The sequence below is a fragment of the Penicillium crustosum genome (assembly GCF_028827405.1).
Source record: "Penicillium crustosum strain IBT 35664 chromosome Unknown utg000003l_segment0_segment0, whole genome shotgun sequence".
In the NCBI taxonomy this organism is placed as follows: domain Eukaryota; kingdom Fungi; phylum Ascomycota; class Eurotiomycetes; order Eurotiales; family Aspergillaceae; genus Penicillium; species Penicillium crustosum.
The window spans coordinates 1259389-1281998 of record NW_026623124.1 but is presented as its reverse complement, the minus strand read 5'-3'; the positions used below and the strand labels follow the sequence as shown (position 1 = coordinate 1281998).

Genomic DNA, 22610 nt, shown 5'->3' with positions numbered 1-22610 from the left:
ACAAGCTAATTTTTCATCCATCCTTTGCCGGGATTTGCAATTAAATCTATATTCATTTGCCGGGTTATCGACAATTCCTTTTCTTCCCGTCAATCTCTTTTCCTTCTTGTAGTTATGCTAGGGGGAATGCTGATAGATGAATGACCTCAATCGGGAAGGGATCTGAGAGCATTACCGATCTGAGAGCATTACCATAGTAAGGGTGTTGCTAATTCAAATGTATGTCAAGCAGTTAGTTTAGTCGGTCAGCTCCAAGAAGCATTATCGCTTGTTCACACAATCAACTTTGTTCCTCGGTCTTCCTATTCCATCGCATCTGTCTAACTATGAGAGCCATGACTGCATTGCAGGTCTCGAGTAATCAATGATTGTTTTCCGGCCATCAAGCTCTGCTCTTTGATTATCAAGTTTAGCATCCAATCACGGCTTCCATACTAGGCAGAAGTTAACAACAGGAATGACCCCGTTACTGCTTACTTGCAATAAAATGTATCGCACATATCGCGCAGTTAGTCGACTATTGAGCTGAATTTGTCTTGCTGACCTCCGCAAAATTTGTCACATCGTCCTGACCGAGGAGCGGATTCCTACCGTAGAGCTTCCATCCAGATGAACCCGACATCTACTCACTGGTTTCGCGTCGTAGGAGTTCCTTTGACTATTTTCGGCAATCTTTCGCTAACATTAGGTTCTGATGCGAATGAACATATAATTATGGATCTTGCGAATTTCGCCCATAGTACACTGGAGAAATGGTTCTGTTTTCGGTGCCTGATTTTTCACGCGGATTTTACTCACGTTGAATGATCGACACATCAATTGGTGAGAGATTTCTATCGAGTCTCTTAACGAAGTGGAAGAAGGGGTGCCGAGTCCCTTGGTTTACTTGGCTACCTCCTATCTTCTACAACGTGTCTCTTTATGTTCTCATTATGCATTGAGGATGAAGTTTAAAAATTCCGGGTAAAATGACTATGACCAAGTGAGCATTATACATTACAATGTGCCTTGTTCTTGACTTGTGGTACGTGTGTGTCTCGGCCTTAGCGAACAATGCTAACCCGACCTTGGGATATTCTTATTGAGAGGAAAAGAGACTCCTCCCCTTTTTAATTCTCCCCTACAATCCACTCCCTTGAATATGTGGAGCTGATTACGAGAATATTCACTTCCCCTTTTCGTCGACAGTTGGCTGAAGACACATGGAGAACATGCCAAGAGACCTGTCTCCCACGGGGATGACAACCTTCGAATGGATGGAGCTGCGGCTGACGTCAGTGCAGCAATAGTCCGATTTAAATACCATGCAGGTCAAACAATGCATGTCTCATATAATTACCCTCGAGGTTAACTGCGCCCAAGCGCAAGAGAACCAATCTGCCGAAACTCATGCAGCTCCAATGCATATTGCATTGGGGACAGACTCAAGTAAGCTCGGTCGCGACTGATTAAAGCTTAATTGATTTGATGATTTTGATGATCAACAACAACTATAATTGACCAATCACATCCAATGAACAACCATGACTTTTCTATGACTTGATCAAAAATTTATCAACAGTACCTAAGTAGGCTCCTGGGGACGATAGGGTACTCGATTCTGATCAAAACATGAACTCATAGCGGGCTCGACAGAGCGATGAGTTATTCACAATGACACAATGAATATCTTTATTTTTATTGTTCAGTCGAATCAATCTAATTGAACCAAAAAGAGCGGGGATCACATTGCAAGGGATGGGCGCTAATGACAACACTTGTACGGAGTACAGCGCCAACCTGATGAATCGACAGCCCCCTTGACGAAGAGAAATAGGAAGATTGACAAATTGACTGAGATCGGACCAGTCTTTCTGCAAGGCTGGTTCCTTAAATTGCCGTTCACCTGCATACATATTCGTGGTTTTGGACGCGTTTCAGTCTCACAATGAGGCGATCACTGTAGATCAGGGGCCTAGCGATCCGCTATAGTGGACCAAATTGATTTTGATCGCCAATCAAGGCACTACAGCCGCAAGAATGTACAACGAATATTTGGTTAGGATATGCTGTAATTTGTCTAGGAGCCGGGTCTGAATATCACAGCTTTCTTATTTAAAGCGAACATGCGCTGCCACTCGTAACCTCCGTTTGAATAGGTCGCACTTCCTTTGATATCCCCCAGCCATGTTGTTCTCTCGCCACGGCATTCTGGCCCCTTCAGTCATTTCGCTTCTTCTGGCAGGAAGCGCGGTCGCTGATGACGCAAAATCAAGAGCACGCGACGCGCTCCAGACTCTTCAAGGCTGGTATAATCCCAACAGTGGCATTTGGGACACTTGTGGTTGGTGGGATGGTGCGAGCTGCATGAATACAGTCGCAGATTTAGCTGCCCTTGATCCCTCAGTGATTGATACGGCCACATATGTCTTCAACAACACATTCCACGTGGGGCCAGTGTCCAATCCCAATCCCGGACCGGAGCATAAAACTGTGTATACTCGCGACAATCAACCATCAACTTCTGTCAATGCTAGCCTGTGGCTCGACCAGGCTTATGACGATGATGGATGGTGGGCCCTGGCCTGGATTGCTGCCTACGACGTCACAAAACAGGCAACATACCTGGAACTGGCTGAGGGGATTTTCGAGAGCTTGGTATGTATCACCTTGGGTCTATAGGTATTTCGACGCGTACTAATCTTTCCTAGGCGAACGCATGGGGCACCAACTGTGGTGGTGGTGGTCTTCCTTGGAATCCGACCAGCACATATGTCAATGCAATTACAAACGAGCTATTTCTCTCCGTCGCAGCGCACCTTGCAAACCGGGTCCCCGATAGAAAGCAATATTATGTCCGGTGGGCTCAGAAAGAGTGGGACTGGTTCACATCCCAGGCCTTCATTGGTGCAAACGGCACTATCAATGATGGTCTTTTAGACAATTGCCAAAATAACGGAGATACTGTGTAAGCATTTTGTTTTCTGGTTATATTTCTTTTGGCTAACCTTCGGCAGATGGTCGTATAATCAAGGAGTTGTCCTTGGTGGACTAGTTGAATTGAACAGAGCGGCACCCAATGATACATACCTACCCGCAGCCAACAAGATTGCAAAGGCAGCCATTGCGACCTTGGCCGACTCGAACAATGTCATTCATGAATTCTGCGAGCCGCAATGCCTTCCAGATGGCACACAATTCAAGGGAATCTTTATTCGCAACCTGCGGATGTTGCAGAAAGCATCCCCTCAAGATATCTACCGGGAAGTGATAAGCAGCTGTGCGACCAGCATCTGGAATAATGATCGGAATGAAAAGGGACAGTTCGGCGTCAACTGGGCCGGTCCTATCCAAGCAGTGGTGGATGCGTCGACACATAGCTCGGCCCTCGATGCATTGGTCGCGGCGGTTGCTGCTGCATTGTGAGCCCAGTGATGAAATCCAAGGCCATTTCATATTCTTTCGGCTATTAATTTTCACGGGTTTCAACAAATTTTATGTATATATTCCTCATTCTTGCATATATATCGTTTATCACTCCAACATTTATTATTCAATCTCCTTTCTTCTCGGTGTTTAGTATGACTGTGCTCGCTTCGTCCAGAGAGGCTGTGGAGCAGCCTGTGGTCTGTTATAGCCGGACCGAATGACCGATGTGGGAACTAACTCCAAATTTCCCAGTGCTGCGCCCTCTTCATCTTGTGCCCACACTGTCAAGGCTATATGATTATCCCCCTCGTGGTTAAGAATACCCTCTGGAATGGGGAAAGCTGATTGGGGGCCGAGATTGTTGACTAAATTAAAACAAGATTAGAGTTGGTGGATTCCGGGCCAGGAGCCATGGAACCATTTCCCTGAACCAAACATTAAAAGGAACACATACTGTATTTTCCAAATTGATATCCGTTGACAAATAGCTGACACCTGTAATTGTTGCCTCGAGTATTATCCTTGGTACTGTTCTGGGTTGAGTTATTCAACACCACGCTCATTGGAATATCCCATCCACTGGGGATGCTCAGCTGGAAGGACGCAGCGAAGAATCCAACGCCTGCGTGCGATAAACCATCTGTGACTGGGTTTGACAAGCCCCATTTCGAGCTTGGTGGATTGGGATAATGGTATCCTTGTCGCTCGGCATACATGCCTCCCTCGTTGAGAGGCCCACGGGCGAGATCCTGATACTGCTCTCCTCCAAGGTTACCCGTCAACTTCCATAAAACGTCGGATTGCGCGTGACCCGAAATCCCATAGTTCAAAATTCCTCTTGGAAACTTAATTGCATCGGTACCCGGGGCCTCCTCATCTTGGCCCATGTGATCAATCAGAACCGAGATCACATACGGGCTTCCTTGCGGCAACACGGATGACAGCGACATGTTGTGGACTACCGAGGTGTCGGCACTCGATCCGACCCACGATCCAAGGAATGTGTTATTCAACCAGACTGAATGCCCGAACCCTACGCCGCCAGATACATTCAACCAAACATTGGATTCTTGGCCATTAGCATTAAAATGACCTCGGTATAACAGAGACCCTGTGTGATATCCGTAATCCATGGAATACAGACTCGTTGGGGTATTCAGCTGCCGTGGATTGTGTGTTGAGGTTCGTATGCAGGGTGTCCAAGCTGAGTCGTCGTACGAGGCCTGAATCTCAGGGAGAGAATCAATAAACTTCCATTTCAGGTTGGACAAATCGGGAATGTCCAACTTGGGAGGGTTGTATCTGACAGTTCCTTGAAGGTTCCCATTAGACGTTTTCGAAGTGTGTAAGATTTCTCCATTAAAGGTGATGCCTTCAAGGGTTGTCGCCGGAGTAGAGATGACTTCGATCTCTGTTGTCGCATTCACATCACCCGTCAGTCGAAGCTGCGTGTTTATCAGATCAGCGCTGCGGATAAGATATCCGGCCTTGACAACTACCAGACTCTTTGATGGCGATGAGTAGTTTCCAATCGGACTTGATACGGGTAACTCCATGACCCAGTAGTTGTATGCCTCATTCCGCCAGAGCAGGTATACCTCAAGATCTGCTACCCGGATGATTCTTCGGGCTGGTGTAACATTCCATTGTACAACCCAAGCGGATCCGCGTTGTTGTATTTTGATCTCCTCTCCTTCGAGGATAGTTGGCTTTCCAAGATGACTAGGCAGAGCAAACTCATGTGTCTCTCCGGCCCCTCCGTAAAGAATTAATACACGTGTTGACCCTGGCCCGCGCGCCCATGTAAATATCTCTGCGGAGGAGTAGATCAAGTTGATACCGCCGACATCGTAATCTGTGACGTGGAATTTGGAATCACGTCCGTTCAGCGTGAGGTTGCCTCCCAGCTGAGGGATTTGGATATCTCCAATAGTCGTCAACAGTGCGAGGGTGTAGTGAGTGTTCTCAGTTGAAGTGAAGTTGGCATGTCTGACAACATAGAAATTTGTGCGTGTCCCATTTCCAAGGAGAGCAGTAACGGCTATCGAGGACGGTGTGCCGTAAGTACCATTTACTCCAAGATGAGCAGTTGCGGTAAGATAAGCTGGAGAAACTTTGAGGAAGTTTGCTTCCAGTTTCTGTTCACTATATTTCTCACGCCAGATGGCCCTTTCTTCTGTGATGGCTGCACCATAATCGTATGATGTGTGCCCGCCCATATAACCGAGGTTACCCCAGTTGGTGCCGCCGAAAGTCTGATAACAATCGATAAATCGATGATAAGTATTGCAATATGGAATAAGGTTTGATACACACCATGTAAATGTTGAAGATCTTTACCCCAAAACTGTAATTGTTCTTGTACACAACTCTGGCGGCCTCTTCGTTCACTAACTGGCCGCACATCTCCTGAACCACGCCTCCCCTGGAATAATTTTAGGTCCGTTCAATTAGTAAGATTAAAGGAATCAGCTTACCATCCCTCGCCAGAACCCCCCCTGAAATTCGGCAATAGCGAAGGGTGTCGTTGGACTCTGCTGTTGGTGCGTGACTTGCCAATCATATGGAAACCTGTATGTAGGCCAAACACTGGGATTCGCGCCTAAGTGGGAAGGTGCGTTAGTCTTGAAGCACGCATAGAGCTGAAGGCTTTTAGAGTAAAACTGACAATCATAGCGCATGGGGTATGCATCGATAGCGTAGATATCGACTGCCCCTTTCCCCGAGCCCGGTGCGAAGTATCCCATAACCAAGTTATCATTCACGATTGAAGGAACCGTAATACTTTCGTCCCGCAATTGATCTTCAACGTGCGCCATATAATTCCGATTCATTTCATTGGGGAAATCAGTCACTCCGGGCCATGTCGAGTATTCGTTCTCTGGCTGAACCATGATCACTGGGCCACCGTGTGTGATCTGCGCTCTTTCAATGATCTGACCAATTGTGGACAGGTAATTTTCTGTCGTATTCACGTATTCGGGGTCATCAGACCGAATAACCGCTTGGTTTCGTAGAACCCACCCAGGTATCCCACCAGCGGTTGTTTCTGCATTAATGTACGGACCCGGCCGAGCGATGAGATATAATCCAGCTTGGCTTGCCGCGTCGAAGAATTCATCCAAGCTCCATATACCGTCAGTGATAACATGTCCCGGATTTCCTTCAACAAGGCTCCAGTCCACGTAGAATGAGACACCGGTGAAGCCCATGCTCTTTATTTTCTGGAACACGTCGAGCCAAAGACCTGGGACTGGGAGGCGGAATGGATGAAATTCTCCAGAAAATATCATGAGACGCTCTCCCCGTACTATAATGGAGTGTTGGTCCCATGTCACCTATCCATCTTGCGTTAGTATAATGCTGCCCCCAGGGTGGTGGTAGGCTTACTAAATCCTGTCGCCCATTACTTTCGGGTTTTGTGTAGGTATTGCTAGAGGCTAAAACCAAACTAGCAACTATAGAAAGCAGGGTAAATAATCTTGAAGTCTTCCACAACATCTTTCAGTGGTGATTACTAGGATCACTGTATATACTATGGGCTGGAGGCGTTGCCGATGGGCGCTTCGCAAGGTAATCAAGCGCGACAAGAGCACAAACAGAAATCACGAAAGGGAGCATTTTATCTCGTTTTGTAGTTTGAAATTTGCATCTATTTCCCCCGCATTAACAAAGCCGACTCCGCATACCCCAAGCAGCAAGGCGGCTTTCCACTTTGATCCCATTGAAGGAAGATCTCCTCAATTACCCGGTGCACCGGCAAAACTACAACCTAACGATACTTTCAGCAATGAAAAACTCGACAACTTCAAATACAAGACCTTCCCCCACCTCTGCATTACTGACGTTAATTGAAAATCAGGCTAAATGATTTCGGTCGATTACCCCAGGTTTTACCGAGCAAATTACATCACGGTGATATCATTTTGCCATCTATATTTCACTTATTTCAACCCACTCGAAGTGAAGTTTCTTTTCCCCACCTTCCAGCAGCATCAAATTTTAAACCACTGATCAGATAATGGCCGCACATATCAAGCCGCTAATCCTACATGCCCATGCGACGGGCCCGAACCCAGTCAAGATCGCCATCGCGCTCGAGGCGCTCCACATTCCATACATAGCGAAGCAGTGGGAGTTCGGCGACGATCCCAAGAAGGGTGTTAAGGGCGCAGAGTACCTCAAAATCAACGAGAACGGGCGCCTTCCTGCCCTCGAAGATCCAAACACCGGCGTCGTCTCGTGGGAATCCGGAGCATGTATGAACTACATCCGCCGTGTGTATGACATGGGTAATACTATCGGTCCGTCGGGCGACTCGGCGCAAGATTTGGTAGATTTCGAGAAGTGGGAGTATTTCTTGTTGTCAACGCTTGGTCCCATGACCGGACAGGCAAATTGGTTCAGGTTCGGTGTGAATTCGGAAGAAATTCCAGCATGATACTGACTCTGTATTTCTTCAGACACTTTCACCCCCAGAAGAATGAGGATGCGCTCCAACGATACACGGCACAGACCTATCGCTGCTATGATGTCCTTGAAGGACAGTTGAAGAAGACTAGAGGTGAGAGCATTTTGCCTAGCCGTATCACTGCTGTTGATTACCACTTCGAGCCTTGGGTTCGCTTGTACTCTTTCGCTGGCCTCTCGCTTGACAATTACCCTATGATCAAAAAATGGCTGGGGCTTATGGCGACACGGGAGGAAGTCCAGGAAGCGTACATCAAGATTCAAGGTAAAAAGTAAAATTACACAATGCGAATTGAGCTCATAATAGGGGAATACTTGGATGAGAACCACAAATTGTTATCCATATGGGGAGTTTAGGCCAAATAAAAAATCACTCTACAAATTCGTTGAAGAATATATATAATGCTGTAGTTCATGCTTTCACTCATATATTTACATATTCAGGCACAAAAAAAACCAAAATATCAAATTCTGATATTCCGAGAGCTGCCTATCTTTACTTTCCAGTCACCAAAACCTTCGGGACATCGATGAGATAAAGCAGATATGCCTTTCCATTATTCGACTTACTTGGCATCCTCCCTCCACGCACGTTGACCTGCATAGCCTGGTGCACAAACTTAGGCTCAGGCATCTCCTCGTCTCACTGAGACCTCCACTTCACAAACTCGTCTTCTGACGAGTCATTCTTGATGTGCTTGTTTTTGTTTTTCTTCTCTTGCTCGCCGACCGTAACATACGGCAATGGGTCCCGTGCCGTGTACTCATTCGAGGGATACTCATTCGAGGGAGGATAATCATGACCCGTGTATAATCTCGTTTCTGGCGGGAAAGCAAGGAGACGTTTCATCGAGCGGAAAAGTTCCCGAGCATCGCCACCTGGGAAGTCACATCTGCCACTGCCAACATCTGGATTGAACAGACTGTCTCCCGTGAATATATTATTCCCTATTTTGTAGCCTCCATGGTCTGGTGTATGTCCAGGGAGGTGGAGAGCGATGCTGGTCACGTCGCCAATGTTGAATACTTCGTCGGGCTGGAAGAGGTGGTCGAATGCGTTCTAGATTTCTTGTCTTGGGATTTGGTATTTTTGTGCGAAGTGACTTTGGACAACTCTGACATTCTCACCAATGCAGATCTGTGCGTGAGGTTGACCGCGGGACCAGAGAGTTTGTTGAATATAGTAGGCCGCTGAGGTGGTCTCCGTGGGCATGTGTTGCCAACAAAAAGGTAACTGTGTATCCGTTCTTGAGAACACATTCGATGAGTTCATCCGCAGATTCGGAGGTGATGAGGAAGTTCTCAGGATTATAATCCAGGACTGGGTCGATGATGGCCGCCTCTTTTCTTTCAGGACAAGCTACCACATACTGCCGAGAACAAGTCTTAGACTCGAAGAAGGGGTGGACTCTTGGTTCCATATTGTTGGCCATGGCAAATCTCAATTAAAGGAATCACGTCCTAGGTGAATGGTGACTTTTTTAAGTTGTGTCCCCTAGAGTGTGTTGAGCTTAGCTAGGTAATATTACGTATTTACAGATCATCAGTGCCACCCAGTAGGATACGTGTTATACAAGCACGGCTTGTTAACCCATCCCACACATAGAACTCAACCAGACACCTCTCAAATGATGTACCCGATGACTATCAAATAACTCGGGTCCTTTTATATGGTCACATCCCAGATACCTACCTTCCCAGTGCAACACACATCACAAAACTCGAAATGATTCGACTTCCTGTGTATCTCTTGGGTTGGTCACGGATAGGAATTATGCAAAGATCATCAAATTCAGTAGATTAATAGTAAGGACAGTGAGAATAAAAGCATGGTGCTCTCTAAGCTATCTACCAGATAAATTACTGGCTATGGAAATAGACCAGCAATTAGTGGTGGTTACCAAGGTACTGCAACTTCATCTGTAAACATTGAAATGATGTCTTCAACTTTCTTTCTAGCCCATTGAAATGTCTTGCTTAAATCTGTCTGTTTAGTGCTAGCCATCGACTCATTGTTTTGTCAAGCAACTGTCCTTGCAGTTGCAGACTTTTCACACATACAAAGACATCCCAGGTAAGAGAGATTGTCCGCAGGTATGGATTGGAAGTTTCTTCTTGGCGGGGATTCTGATTGATTAGAAAGCAAACCCCGATCGCTCTCCGATAGAACCGTCACTGACAGACCATTGGTCCAATTCGCTCTGGTCACTTGGCACGTCCCATCGAGCGGTTTCAAGATCAAGGGTGTGAGCGGTTTGGTTGAATCGACACTGCCAGCTCTTCACGGCCTTGCATCCAGGCTTCTGGCATAGATGGCCCATGTAGCATTTGATTGATCGACAAGCCCCGGCCCGAGTGCAAGGGTGTTGGAGGAGCATGTATCGCAAAACCTCAATGATCACATTAGAGACATCGCTGTGGTCATAAGTGCAGCTCATGTCACCGCATTCCCCCGACAAATGATAGCTATTGCAGACTTTGTGTTCCTTGGCCCGAGCGTGGTATTCATCGAACGCTTCAGGCGACGGGTGCGGATAGTATGGGTCGATACGGTCCCCATCCTTGTTCACTGGAATGAATTCTTCTGTCTTGATGCTTGGCAAAGGAAGCTTGGATCTGAGGAAATCTTCGGAGCGACCGACAACTGTAGGGGAAGACCACAACTGTTTAGGTGAATCGCTTGCAGTAGAGTGTTTAGGCGACGGTTGATGATTAAATGACTGGTTGGGCATAACATGTTGTTTATTGCAGCTGTTGCCGAACTTGCAGATACCCTAGGTCGATCTGAGTTAGCGACTTATTCACGAAATCATCGCCTGCTTGGGAATAAATACCTTCTGGAAGTGCTTGCAGATTGGTTTGGTGGTATTTGCACCATTGGTACCATTTGAACCGTTAGAAACGTGGTGCGCACCGTTTCCACCGTTGAACTTGCCCACGATTGTAGACGCTGCTGGGCCTGTGGGTGGCTTGCTGTTAAGTAGAGGAGTAGACATGAATACGGAAGGCAACTCTCTGATAGGGAGATCCAAGGCCTCGAATTCGCGATGGAAACCGGCAGCTTTGATGAGGGTGATACGGTCACCTCTGCCTCTATAGGGCGTCAGAAGGGAGCCGTATCCGGTGTCGTGGCAGCCGGCAAAATAGATATGGCGACACTGGTTGAGATCCACGAATAGGCGGAACATTTCTTGATTTCGCAGCAAATATCAGTACAGTAATAAGACTCTTCATGCCAAATTTTTCATTACCTCTGATCTTGAAATCACTGCCTTCTTTCTTCTCTGCAGCATCGACATAATCAAAAAGTTCCTGGGCACGGGTAAATGATGAAGTAAATGGCGACATGGATCGAGCCTCATGGCCCATAAGTCCTGCTCGAGCTAGCGCCTTTGACAAACCGAGAACGTTTGCATAAACACGAACCATGATCCGACACTGTTCAGCCTGCATTCCCATTGTCGAATGCATAAGCTCTTTAACAGAGTCGCTCAGCTCGCGGGCTGCATTGATGCCACCCTCACTTCCATGCTTGAGGAAATGCTCTTTGAACTGAACAACTGCGTTAGTGAACTGAGGGGATACCGAGGGAAGTAAGACAGTCTCACCAGATATCCATCTCCGTCCACAAGTACAAGGACAAAAGGGTTACGATCCTGGTTGAATGTCAGTTCATTTTCATTTTTATTTTCTCGCTCCCGGGCTTTCTGTAAGTTTATCAACTCGTACCTGGCCTCTGGCTTGTCTTTTGTATTTCTCTCGGCCTTCTTTAACCTCTTCGTAGTCGCTCTTAAGCGAGCTGTAGTCATCTAGCAGACTCTTAAACTGGCTGAGCAAGTCCTGCAGATTGTCATGTTGCTTCTGTTGCTCTCGTGATAAGGACATTAGATGCCCGTTCAAGGAATCTATATCAGAATCCCTCAGCATCTTGTCGGAGGTACCGGGACGGCATGTGCCAGTCCCATAAACCAAGTTGATTCAAAGCAAGCTGCGAGCATTCGATTGGGAATTGAGAAGAAGAAATTTAATTTTCCAAGCTGTGAGGTGAGATGAAGAGCTATGGTGGGGAAATGTTTGTCTGTTTGGCTCGTTGGGCGGTCAATGGCCGTTAGGCATCAGGTGACCCCTCATAATGCGAAACGCGAGCTGTGTCACGTGGCACATTCCCCGTAAAATTCCCAAAGTGGATTAGCGTAAACGCGACCCGTTTGTTCGAACAGGTGGTCTCACTCCTATCCAACACATCCATAGAACTTACTATTGCCATTGAGGTGTTCTAGTTTGAGACTATGGCTGAAGCTTCAAATATTGACCGAGAAACCATTTTAGAAAAGCGGATACGTTATCACATACGATATATATGAGCACAGGTAGGCGAGCAACTACTTCATATCGCCTTCGCTATGGAACCTTGCATTTTTTTGAAGCTTAGTGTCCCCAGAGGTTAAGTAACTGTTTAATTCAGCTCTACAAGGGGCAGTAAAAGTTTGCCAAAATATGCTTTGTGGGATAGCCTAGTGAAGCAGTAGTAACGCTGTGCGGCCTCATGGCAGGACGAATTGTCTGAAGCAGCGCGGTTTCCTATATTGCTGTGTTCCATAGGCCGATGTAGGTACATGGAATGGAGTAGCCTCCATATCTGAAACACTTCCGATGTTACTCCGCTTGGTACAAACAAATTCCAACCAACCGTCATGTTCAAGTAGCAGGGAACAGTAGGACCTATTGATTTAGGACAATCGTCAATGCCAAGCCCTATTTCTAGAAGTATGCTTATCTTCATTGTAAGATACTGCATTAGATCGCTGCAGTTCTCCTGGGATGCGGGCGGGTGAAGTTTAGCTCAAGACCTTCAATATTGCCCTGCTCAAGCCACTAGGAAGCCTGGCCCAAGACACCGCAATGGTAGGCAAGGTGAGAGATCCTTTAGTTGCTTCTGCTGCGGCTAGTTGCAGCGGGGTGCTAAATGCATGGAATAAAATAATGGCCAAGAATTCCCCAATTACCCTCTTGTGAACGAGGACCTGTCCTCTGTTCACTCCTCGGTCATCTAGAGAGCTAATGCTCTAGCTTCCAACTGTTTGCCTACACAACTCATAACCAACCTGACAAAATTCCTGAAATATCTTATCAGGAGGCTGTATACTCTTACATTAGGTAGGCTGGCAAGCATTTCGAGAGCCACACACACTAATTCCATACAACATTGCCACACGGACCAATCAAGATCAAGCCAGCGGCGGAATCATCCGCAGACCCACAAATTCGCCCATCGAATCAACAAACCTAAATACCCCGTCTTCTTGGCTTTGGTTGTGTGGTAAGTTGACGCCTACTTAGTCTATATTATATGGACATTCAGGCTAGGACTCCCATTTACCTCAAACAGATCGGAGAATTCATAATGATGGATCATTTAGTGAAGCCAAAGACGCGGTCCACATTTTGAAACCCCTTCTCGCGCAACCCTTCCTTCGCCGCAATCTCCACCCACGCCTTCTAAACCCCCGGCCTCTTCGCCCATCTCGCGAGTCTAAAACTGAACCGGAGCCCACTTGGCTAATCATAACCACGGGGTGGATCATTGAATAATAGTCATGGTCTCGTAGGAGGCGTCGTCGCTCGTACCGGGACCCGTCCAAGGCATCTCGAAATGCCCAGCGAGCTTAGGTCAGAGCTTGCCCCATCCATATGAACAGGGAGTCATCAGATGCGCTGAAGGTCTTGCTTTTGACCTGATAGGATACGATGCACCTTGCGAGGTATCCGTTCGTCCGAGCGCTTGGGGTAGACACATTTGCCCCCGACACCTCGATATCGCTTGGGTATTCCAGAGGTCGGTCGAGATATTTCTAGACTGTGGCATACATTGAAAAGGGTTAGAACAGGTTTATTGCCGCATCTGGGACTACCCCGGCGATGTGCGACGGTCGGGTTGTGTTCCAGCCGATTTGGTGCTTTTTCGCCGAGGCTTGCAAATAGTCCTCCTAGTAGAAGTAAAAGTTGGACCCAGACAGGATGCGCGAATCTGATTCCACCTGGGGCCACCTCGTGGGACCACGATGTAGACCGTGATACTTGGGGTCTAGCTGTAATAATATACGCTTGGGGTTTGTATCGTTCAATTGCAGGCCCTCTAGGAAGTTGCCAAGCAGCCTTTCTAGTTGATTTCTAGCTGGGAAGAGATTTCAACCATAGTTATAATTTACAATGGCTAGCTCATCTGTACTCCAACTCGCTTCTCCGTCCTTTTGGGTATATCGGTTGGGCATACGCGAAGAAAGAGACGAAATCCGCACCGACTCCCATCCTAGCTAACTCTACTACGATAGTTTCCTATGATTACAATAGATCAACTCTATATGCTCGACATGCTCGGGCCATGAACCATCCGGCGGTGTTCTTGACATAGCGTAGATCTTCTCTTGCCGATGAGGGGTTTGACAAAGGACTTCCAGCTGATAATTGTCGGAAATTCCCCTGTCTCCCATCAAAAGGGCGGTGAGCCCCTCAATGTCCGTAGAAATGCCTGGTAGAACAGGGTAGATATCTCGGGACTAAATCTCTGATATGTTGGTTTGTTGCATGTTTGGGTGAGGGTTGTGTCTATTTCACGATGCAAGTTGGTCGTTTGCACTAGATATACTTCTAACTTTACTAGTATTGTATGATTGATTGTTAGTCAAATTTGCTTTTGCGTTCAAAACTATTGCTTTCCTTTGGATTTGGTTTGTAATTTCCATATTCACATGGACACTGTTGCCTCACTAACAGAATCCTGAGTAGAATGAAACTCGGCAGACATCTGAGCATGTCCATGAGCCCTTGCCGCGACATCCCATGCTTCTCGAACTTCATTCGATGGGCGGTAATCTGAGGACATCGTCCATGTTGCTTTGCCCGAAGTTGCATCGTATCCGAAATAATGGTGACTCTCCAACGGGTTGGATATGCTAATATCAAGAGCCATGGATTTTAGCCGAGGCATGTACTTTGCAGCGTGTCCAGCAGCAAGATACAACTCATCCAGTTGTTTGCTTAGCAGTCTACCGGACAAAATTTGTTGTTGGTCATTGCGTGGTTCTACAGAGCCATGCCGTGAAACTCTAGAGGAATCTCGCGCAAAGGTTTGAAGAGGACCGTAAAGCAAATTTCCTGCATACCTGCAGCTTATATTAACTTTGGTAAGACTTGGCCAGGATGGGGTGGTGCCGTTGGCATTGACCGGCCAGAAGAATTCAGGGTCGATCATGAGTTGTGACAAGTCAACAGTTTTTAACTGCTGGCTCAATCGGTGCAAAGCAAGGCACATAGACTTCGGAGCTGGATTAGCTAGCGGGGAGAAGTTCATGCCATAGGGGTGGCTTGGCTCACACTCTAGTCGTAAATGTCGTAGGGACGAAGGCCAAGTAGCGCTAGGGAAATCTATTCACACTGTTAGAACCTGTGGATATTTTGGAAAAGCTGAACAAAGGAAGCCGGTATAACTTACCATCAAGACTATCAGACGCTGCAGCACCCCTTCTCAGTCTATCGCGGATCTCAACATTGAGAGTATCCAGTCGTGGAAGACGAGCCACCATCTCAGATACAGATCCTGGTAAAATATTGCGGTATTTGCCATAGCCCAATACCTTCAATGAGGTAATACACTTGACGTTGGGTAGAGGTACCTCCGTCAGCTGCAGGTAGGAACGTTCGTACCGCCGGTGTAGCAGTTCCTCCTTTGGGAAAGCATAGCATCGTTGTAGCCGGATACGTCGTACAGTCCGATCCGTCTCCGCTTCCCAATCACTGGGAGAGTTGGCGTAAATCTGCAGCGAGATCTGGTGGCGATCGGCATCAGGCCATGAGCTCAAAATTTCAAAGAGAGATGTTATAGCCTGTGTGAAGACCTTGCTGTTGCCGTCGCGATCATTTTGGTTTTCATAGCGGCCCCGGGCGGCGACACTATATTCTGGGATAACAACCTTCAAATCGATACGCCTCAAATGGAAACATCGACTGACGGAATGGGAGGAAAAAGCAATCTGACGGAAGTCCTCAAGGTCTACCGAATTGATATGCAGACTGGCAAAGGTGAGTTGCTCAGCGGCGAGTTGCCATTGCCCGCAGACACAAGAATATGGTGCGAGACCACCTTCGAGGTAGGAGAATATCTGGCGAAGAGTTTCAAGCGGCAATGTTGCAGCCATGGCGAAGTGGATGTTGATCAATAGAGCCAAGACAAGTTGTATTTGATGCCTGAGACTTCAGGCGAAGATGGAAGATGAGCGCTAGACCAATTCGGGGATGCAAGATGTTGAGGTGACAACCTTGCAGGATATCCCCTACTTGGCATTCAGCCCCATCTGCGCGCGTTCTACATTTGCGCGGACCCCATTCGCGCGTCGACATGTGAGTGAGAGGATGGAAGATCGTGTGGGGAGTTGCACAACCTTCGGCTCGCCACGGAGTTCCATAGGCCTCGGTCTCACACACACCCTTGGGACTTGGCGAAGATCATTGGCCCCATGTTTTTATAAATCCGACTCCCCCTGTTTCCCCAGATTTAGATTTAGATTAATTCCGCGCTAGCTATTTCAACTTTCATCATGAGATACATACTCTTTTCCTTAAGTGCCCTGGTGTTCTATGTCATATTCTATTTTGCCTCTATCAACGGTCTCGATGCATTAGCCCGCAAATCCATTGAATCCGGCAAACTTCCGACCATTGATGCGCCTTTGCGCACAGTCTACACGGGAATTGATGCAGTTGACCATGTGCTGGCTCTTTTGACCACATTTTTCTACCCCGCACTCGACGGCAAAAATCCTGGTCTGCTGCTTCATGGTGTTGGATTTAGTGGTACATTCGGCGCAACATGGACTTTGATTGTCATGGAATCTTGGAGAAACGGCAATGCTGGGACAATAGCCGCTTAGTACGTTACACCCACTCACCAGCATCTTGATGTTAGATAAAACTAACCCATGCATTTAGCCCGACTATATTTGGCCTCATCGCTCAAGTATTCACGTTTGCCTTTGGGATCCCATTGACATGTGGTCTTCAGCTGGGCAGCTCGATCACTGCGCGCCGCCCTCATGCTGATAATATCCGCATCCCGCGAGCAGTTCTCGCAACTCTCCCGATCATCTATGTTGTCGGATACATGGTGCCGACCGTGGCGATGACATTACCCGCTCCCTCTATGATTTCTGTGGACTTGAAGCAGATCGCCATTGCTATCTGGCACCCCTGGCCAGCATACGTGTCAATTATGACAACGGTCGCCTACTTTACTCTGTCTCCTCTCTTCTCAAACAACCACCGGGCATCCATGTCTAGCTTGCGCTGGGTCTACGCATTTGCGTTTGCCAATGCGTCTTTGTCACACATTGTGTCATGGGTTATCTCTCTGGCGACTGTTGTAGTGCCAGTTCTGTTTGAAGAACACTTCCTTAAGTCCCTTCACCCAGCGAATGTTTTCTCGGTTCCTCTTCCTTGGTCCGGGCTGACTGTTGATAATGTCGGTGAAGGTGTCCAGGCTTTCCTCCAATGGGACTATATGATTGGTTCTGCGGGAGTTTTGATTTGGGCTACGTCATTGTACACAGTTGCTCACAAGCACCTGCTGAACACTGTCTCTTGGCCTAGTCTGCTACTCAAGATTGCTCTGTTGACGGCTTTTGCTGGACCCGCAGGTGCTGCAGTGGAGTTGATCTGGGAGAGAGATGAGCTGGTGCTTACCGAAACTGGTGGTAGCAAGCAGCAGGTTTCGAAGGCCAAGAAGTCCAGCTAATGGGATATTACTTGAGCAATGATGGCATTCATGGTTCGGATTATCAATGCTGATGAAATATATGTTCATTTACAAAGTGATCTTGTATATGTAGAGGGAGTTCGTTCCATTCCATATGCAAAATCATCCGCGCAAATTGTTCAAGGAAACAAAAGGAATATATTTTCACATCAGATCGACGCAGACAGCCTTTTGTCTGCCATTATTTCATAAATGGCTTCAATGTAAGCCTTGCCGTTGGCATTGCTCAGGATACCTGATCCCATTTTGTTCATGGTGTAAGCAATAGTCATGCGGCGATCTAGATCCATAACCACCATAGATCCACCCCAGCCTCCCCAGAAGCAAATGTTTCCTTCGGGGATAAAGGTGACAGTTTCTGGCACCGGCAGGCCAACTCCAAGGCCAAATCTAATGTTGAGCAACAACATCTGATCGACACCACTAACCCGTTCCTGGAGCATCTGGTCAATAGTCTTAAGCCCAAGATACTGCTTCCCATCGACCGTCCCTTGCAAGGATACAATTGAACCAATCCGAGCCAGCGCACGCGCATTTGAAAAGCCATTCGAGGCACCGACGCCAGCACCCCCTGAACCCGGGCGTCTGGGAACACTCGGGGTTGACTATGAGGTTGGGCAAGGCTTTACCCGCAACACTTTGCGGGTCTATCGGCGGAAAGGGTGTAGGCGCACCGGGAATGATATCCGCCGTACGCGGCCAGTCCTTCTCGGCCACACCGAGACCAAAGTCCGCGCCCAATGGACCCGCGATCTCATCTGCAATGAACTGCTTCAACGACTTCCCGCTAATGCGCCGCACCAGCTCGCCGACTAAATGTCCATGGTTAACCATCTGGTAGGCAGATGCCTCGCCGGCCTTGTACCAAGGGGCCTGCGCAGCGAGCATCTCAGTGGATGTTTTGGTGTCGTAAATGGACTCCAGAGGGATCCGCCACTCCCAATGGGGCACACCAGAGGAGTGGCTGAGGATGTGCCACACCTTTGTGTCTTCTTTGCCGTTGGCTGCAAACTCCGGCCAGTACTTTGACACTCTCTCTTCGACGTCGAGCAGGCCACGATCAATGAGGATCAGCGCAGCCAGGGCAGTGGCTACTTTGCTACACGAGAAGACGACGATCAGAGTGTCTTCTTCCCATGGGCGCGTTTTGGCGGCGTCTACATGACCGCCCCAGATATCGAGGGCATTCTTCCCGTCGATGTTCACGCAGATTGAGGCACCGACTTCTTCTCCCGAGGCAAGTCTTTGTTCGAAAAGTTCACGCACCCGGTCGAATGCAGGGTCGCAGAGGCCCTGTGTAGTAGCCATTGCAAGATCTGTCGGTTTGGTTTTGAGTATATGTTGAATATCTATATTCGAAGATTCCTTCTGAGGGTTTGGATAACTGAGAACAATCAATGTGGTAGTGGAAGGCTGGTGCCTGCATATTTATAGCCGGTCCTCGAATATCTTCTCGGAGACCTCGGTATGTTAGTGTCTACTGGGGGAGCCCGGATTACATCGTAATCCAATGGGCTAGTCCCGTTCTCAACATTCAGGAAACACACGATTTCATTACCATAATAGGTACAGTCTATGTGGATGAGGTTGAATCATCCGGTTAGCGGGGTTTACGCACAACCTATCAAAAGTATCACACGACATCCGATTACCCATATCCACACCACTAGTCTATATCTATTCAATGTCTGCGTAATTAAGTTTAATGTACGCAAAATACGCCAATTCATAAGAAATCAGTACCCGGTATATCAGTCCTCTGCTTCTCCCAAAACGAGGAATCTTCCAGGTACATATATATTTCAATTGTCAATTATGGTCTGATGAGGCACATCCCAGGAGCATGCCTCCCGAGGCACTTCTATTCGTTCCGAGGAGGCATAATCATAGTGTTAGCCACCTACTAGCCACCTATGGGTTAAGAGTATGAAAAGGATGATTATATGAGGGTGATTGAATTGCATGATATATATTCAAATGAGAAAAGTTGGTTCTGTTGTATTGGACAGCCTTGATTAGCTACACTACTCGAGAGAGCGTCAGGCCTGGAGTGTCGCTTTTCTTATATCAGCCGAAATATCGCCCAAAGGTGTTGTAACAATATCCTCCGATTAACTATCTTTAGGTAGAACCGTCAAGGACAAGAGTAATTGATTTTGGATAAGTGAAATGCATCATTAAAGACCTTTTCCATTGTAGGATACACCCAAGGGCTTTAAACATCGTCAGGGATAAGTTTAGTCTCCACTAGATACACAGAAGGCACCCCTCTGGAGAAATCTATAAATGGCAACGCTATGCCACTCCATGACCCGTTTAGAGAGTAGCTTCTGGGTGATCGACAAAACCTAAAACATACGGCATCAGCGGAAACTCTGCCCCGGGGGCCGAAATCGTTCAACTACTTCATTTCCGTTGCTTCCACCACCACGTCTTCAACTACATAGAGGACTTTTGTGGTATTAAAACAATATGTTCATTCCATGGCATGTACAACACCTGCGAAAAGACAACAGGTATGAATAGTAAATCAATAAATACATAAAATAAAGTATACAAAATGAACACATCCGCTATAATGCCATGCAAATAAAAATTACAACCATATCATAACCTCCAACCTTCATCCTCCAAATATTTCCATCGACTTTACTGCGACTTGATTGGGGCAGCGGTAGACTCATGACCTTTCTCAAGAGGCACCCGTTCCACCGACGAGGAAGAGGAAGACACAGCCTCACCAGATGCAACATGCGGCTCAGCATACTCCTCATCGGGTTTCCAGAAGTCCTTCTTTCCATGAGCAGCACGCTTAACCCAGGGTGGGAGGAAACCGCCCTGAACCTTCCAAGACCAAGGATCAGACTCCTCCTTGTTAGGCGGGATGATGCGGCCACCGCTGATCTTCTCAAGACACCAAGCAATACCATTGAGGGTGATGTAGCTGGTAATACCGGCGATCAGACCGTAGGCAATACTATATGTGAAGGGCATAATGGCGATAGTAAGGAATGCGGGAATCGAATCACCGTAGTACCGCCAGTTGATATCGGCAGCAGCCTTGGCCATCATCGCACCGACAATCACGAGGGTGCAACCCGTGGCCCAAGGTGGAATGGAAGCGAAAATTGGGGCGAAGAATACCGCGATGAAGAACGCAATTCCGGTGACACATGATGTCAGGCCTGTTTTACCACCTTCGGAAATTCCGGCACCGGACTCAACGAAAGCTGTGACGGGGGGACTGCCGAAAAGGGATCCGATCGAGATGGAAATTGCGTCAACCATGTAGGCCATGGCGCTGCCCTCGAAATCCTGGGTCTCCTCGTTGATTGCACCGGCAAATCGGGCCATAGAGTACATTGTACCCGTGGTGTCCAGAATATCGACATACTGTGGACATGTTAGTCTTGAATTTCTCACTGTATCAAAAACTTGCGACATACCAAAAATGTGATGAAAGCAAGTCCAAACTGGCCACCCTTGCCAGCCAGGTTCCAATCCTGAGCGAGCAGGGTGTGCTTGATAGGATGGAAAGTGACCACTTGCTTGAAGAAATCAAACTGGCTAGTTCCGAGCTCGGTGTAGGGGAAGTAGGTGACGGGGGTAGTACGCGGCCAAGAGATGATAGAAACCAACAAAATGCCGATAATGATAGCACCCTTGATGCGGTACATCATGAGCATAACAGTCAGAATACCGCCACAGAAGATACCAATCCACATAGTAGGACTACGCATCTTAGATGCGCTCGTACACAGGCCCGTCGTTTCGTCGAAAGCGCTGGACACACATCCAGCCAGCTCAATGGGAGTATCAGATGCACCCTGAACCAATCCAATACCGGCACTGTATGTCAAACCGATCAATGCAAGGTACAGACCGATTCCGACACCAGTTGCGAGTTTGATAGACTTTGGCAGCGCACGCGCCAGCCACTGCCGCATACCAATCCACGTCAAACCCAAGAATACCCATCCTTCGACAAAGACAGCTGTGAGAGCAGTCGAGTACGGGACCATGCCATTACCACGGACTCCAACAACGGTGTAGGCGAAGTATGCATTCAGTCCCATTCCAGGTGCGAGCGCGATAGGGAGGTTGGCGAACAAACCCATGCAGAAAGTCGAGAGGGCGGCGATGGCGGCAGTGGCGGTGACGATATCGCGTTTGATTTCCTGTGTGCACATAGCGTACTCGACATTGGTCGCACAGAAGTCTTGCATGTCTTCCTCAGGACACACACAGGTTCCACCGGTCGCAGAGGTGATGTTGCTGTTCACGGAGATGATGTATGCCATGGCGAAGAAGGTGGCGAGACCGGCCCGGATTTCAGTGAAGAAGTAGCTACCCTTCCTCTCGAGAGGCTGTGACATGGTTTAGTCTCAGATTGCATTGGTATTGACGATGTGGTCACACGTCGCACAGAATGCAGTATCACTTACATGACCGGAGCCCTCCAGGCGAAACCATTTCCCCACGGGACTACGTGCAACCCGCACGTTCGTGTCGTGGACCCAGCTACTTAAACCCATTGCGAGTGAGTGTCACGGTCGTGTACAGTGGATACAGCGAATTCCGGAGACGCTGTCGTCGTTGAGACGCAGTATTTAAAGATGTTCCAGTAGAGGTAGGTGTAGAATATAGGTTTCAAGAAAGAAATAGGCAAATCTCAATAGTTTCCCTCGGCCAACCACAGCCTGCTGATAAGAACCAAAAAAAAAAAAAAAATCGCCTCCAATTTGAGCTACCTCCGGCTCGTTGGACTCTTGGCGGGCGGTGGTGGGGTCTCGTTTCACCCGTGAGATGCCGCGTGGATGCCCTCATTGGCTGTATGTTTGCCGACAGGAGTGTTTGTTCAGGGTTCTCCACGGATCAAGACTCGGCAAGCCGGCGACGGAAAAAAAATCAATGGACATTACTT

At 47.8% G+C, this 22610-nt stretch overlaps 10 protein-coding genes across 10 annotated transcripts; 3 read left to right on the top strand and 7 right to left on the bottom strand.

Annotated features, from left to right (window-relative positions):
- Positions 1-2166: 2166 nt before the first annotated feature.
- N7487_007542 (putative glycosyl hydrolase) lies at positions 2167-3405 on the top strand (the record flags this gene model as incomplete). Its single annotated transcript, XM_056875272.1, has 3 exons — positions 2167-2637; positions 2691-2947; positions 2997-3405. 3 exons carry the CDS (start codon positions 2167-2169, stop codon positions 3403-3405), a joined length of 1137 nt encoding a protein of 378 aa, XP_056727460.1.
- Positions 3406-3555: 150 nt separating this feature from the next.
- Positions 3556-6620, bottom strand: N7487_007541 (glycoside hydrolase family 35 protein; the record flags this gene model as incomplete). The annotated part of the gene is made up of 5 exons (XM_056875271.1): positions 3556-3773; positions 3863-5663; positions 5725-5833; positions 5886-5979; positions 6077-6620. The coding sequence occupies 5 exons, from the start codon at positions 6618-6620 to the stop codon at positions 3556-3558; spliced, it is 2766 nt and encodes a 921-aa protein (XP_056727459.1).
- An 809-nt stretch (positions 6621-7429) lies between these two features.
- Positions 7430-8154, top strand: N7487_007540 (glutathione S-transferase family protein; the record flags this gene model as incomplete). The annotated part of the gene is made up of 2 exons (XM_056875270.1): positions 7430-7815; positions 7872-8154. 2 exons carry the CDS (start codon positions 7430-7432, stop codon positions 8152-8154), a joined length of 669 nt encoding a protein of 222 aa, XP_056727458.1.
- A 367-nt stretch (positions 8155-8521) lies between these two features.
- N7487_007539 (MBL fold metallo-hydrolase) lies at positions 8522-9311 on the bottom strand (the record flags this gene model as incomplete). Its single annotated transcript, XM_056875269.1, has 2 exons — positions 8522-8938; positions 9042-9311. 2 exons carry the CDS (start codon positions 9309-9311, stop codon positions 8522-8524), a joined length of 687 nt encoding a protein of 228 aa, XP_056727457.1.
- Positions 9312-10013: 702 nt separating this feature from the next.
- Positions 10014-11805, bottom strand: N7487_007538 (uncharacterized protein; the record flags this gene model as incomplete). Its single annotated transcript, XM_056875268.1, has 5 exons — positions 10014-10652; positions 10713-11068; positions 11130-11430; positions 11487-11534; positions 11608-11805. The coding sequence occupies 5 exons, from the start codon at positions 11803-11805 to the stop codon at positions 10014-10016; spliced, it is 1542 nt and encodes a 513-aa protein (XP_056727456.1).
- Positions 11806-13544: 1739 nt separating this feature from the next.
- On the bottom strand, positions 13545-14187 carry N7487_007537 (uncharacterized protein; the record flags this gene model as incomplete). Its single annotated transcript, XM_056875267.1, has 3 exons — positions 13545-13613; positions 13747-14038; positions 14153-14187. The coding sequence occupies 3 exons, from the start codon at positions 14185-14187 to the stop codon at positions 13545-13547; spliced, it is 396 nt and encodes a 131-aa protein (XP_056727455.1).
- A 436-nt stretch (positions 14188-14623) lies between these two features.
- Positions 14624-16073, bottom strand: N7487_007536 (uncharacterized protein; the record flags this gene model as incomplete). The annotated part of the gene is made up of 2 exons (XM_056875266.1): positions 14624-15303; positions 15371-16073. The coding sequence occupies 2 exons, from the start codon at positions 16071-16073 to the stop codon at positions 14624-14626; spliced, it is 1383 nt and encodes a 460-aa protein (XP_056727454.1).
- Positions 16074-16472: 399 nt separating this feature from the next.
- On the top strand, positions 16473-17665 carry N7487_007535 (uncharacterized protein; the record flags this gene model as incomplete). The annotated part of the gene is made up of 2 exons (XM_056875265.1): positions 16473-16804; positions 16864-17665. 2 exons carry the CDS (start codon positions 16473-16475, stop codon positions 17663-17665), a joined length of 1134 nt encoding a protein of 377 aa, XP_056727453.1.
- Positions 17666-17835: 170 nt separating this feature from the next.
- N7487_007534 (serine hydrolase domain-containing protein) lies at positions 17836-18994 on the bottom strand (the record flags this gene model as incomplete). The annotated part of the gene is made up of 2 exons (XM_056875264.1): positions 17836-18257; positions 18316-18994. The coding sequence occupies 2 exons, from the start codon at positions 18992-18994 to the stop codon at positions 17836-17838; spliced, it is 1101 nt and encodes a 366-aa protein (XP_056727452.1).
- Positions 18995-20335: 1341 nt separating this feature from the next.
- On the bottom strand, positions 20336-22221 carry N7487_007533 (NCS2 family permease; the record flags this gene model as incomplete). Its single annotated transcript, XM_056875263.1, has 3 exons — positions 20336-21079; positions 21133-22053; positions 22132-22221. The coding sequence occupies 3 exons, from the start codon at positions 22219-22221 to the stop codon at positions 20336-20338; spliced, it is 1755 nt and encodes a 584-aa protein (XP_056727451.1).
- Positions 22222-22610: the final 389 nt, after the last annotated feature.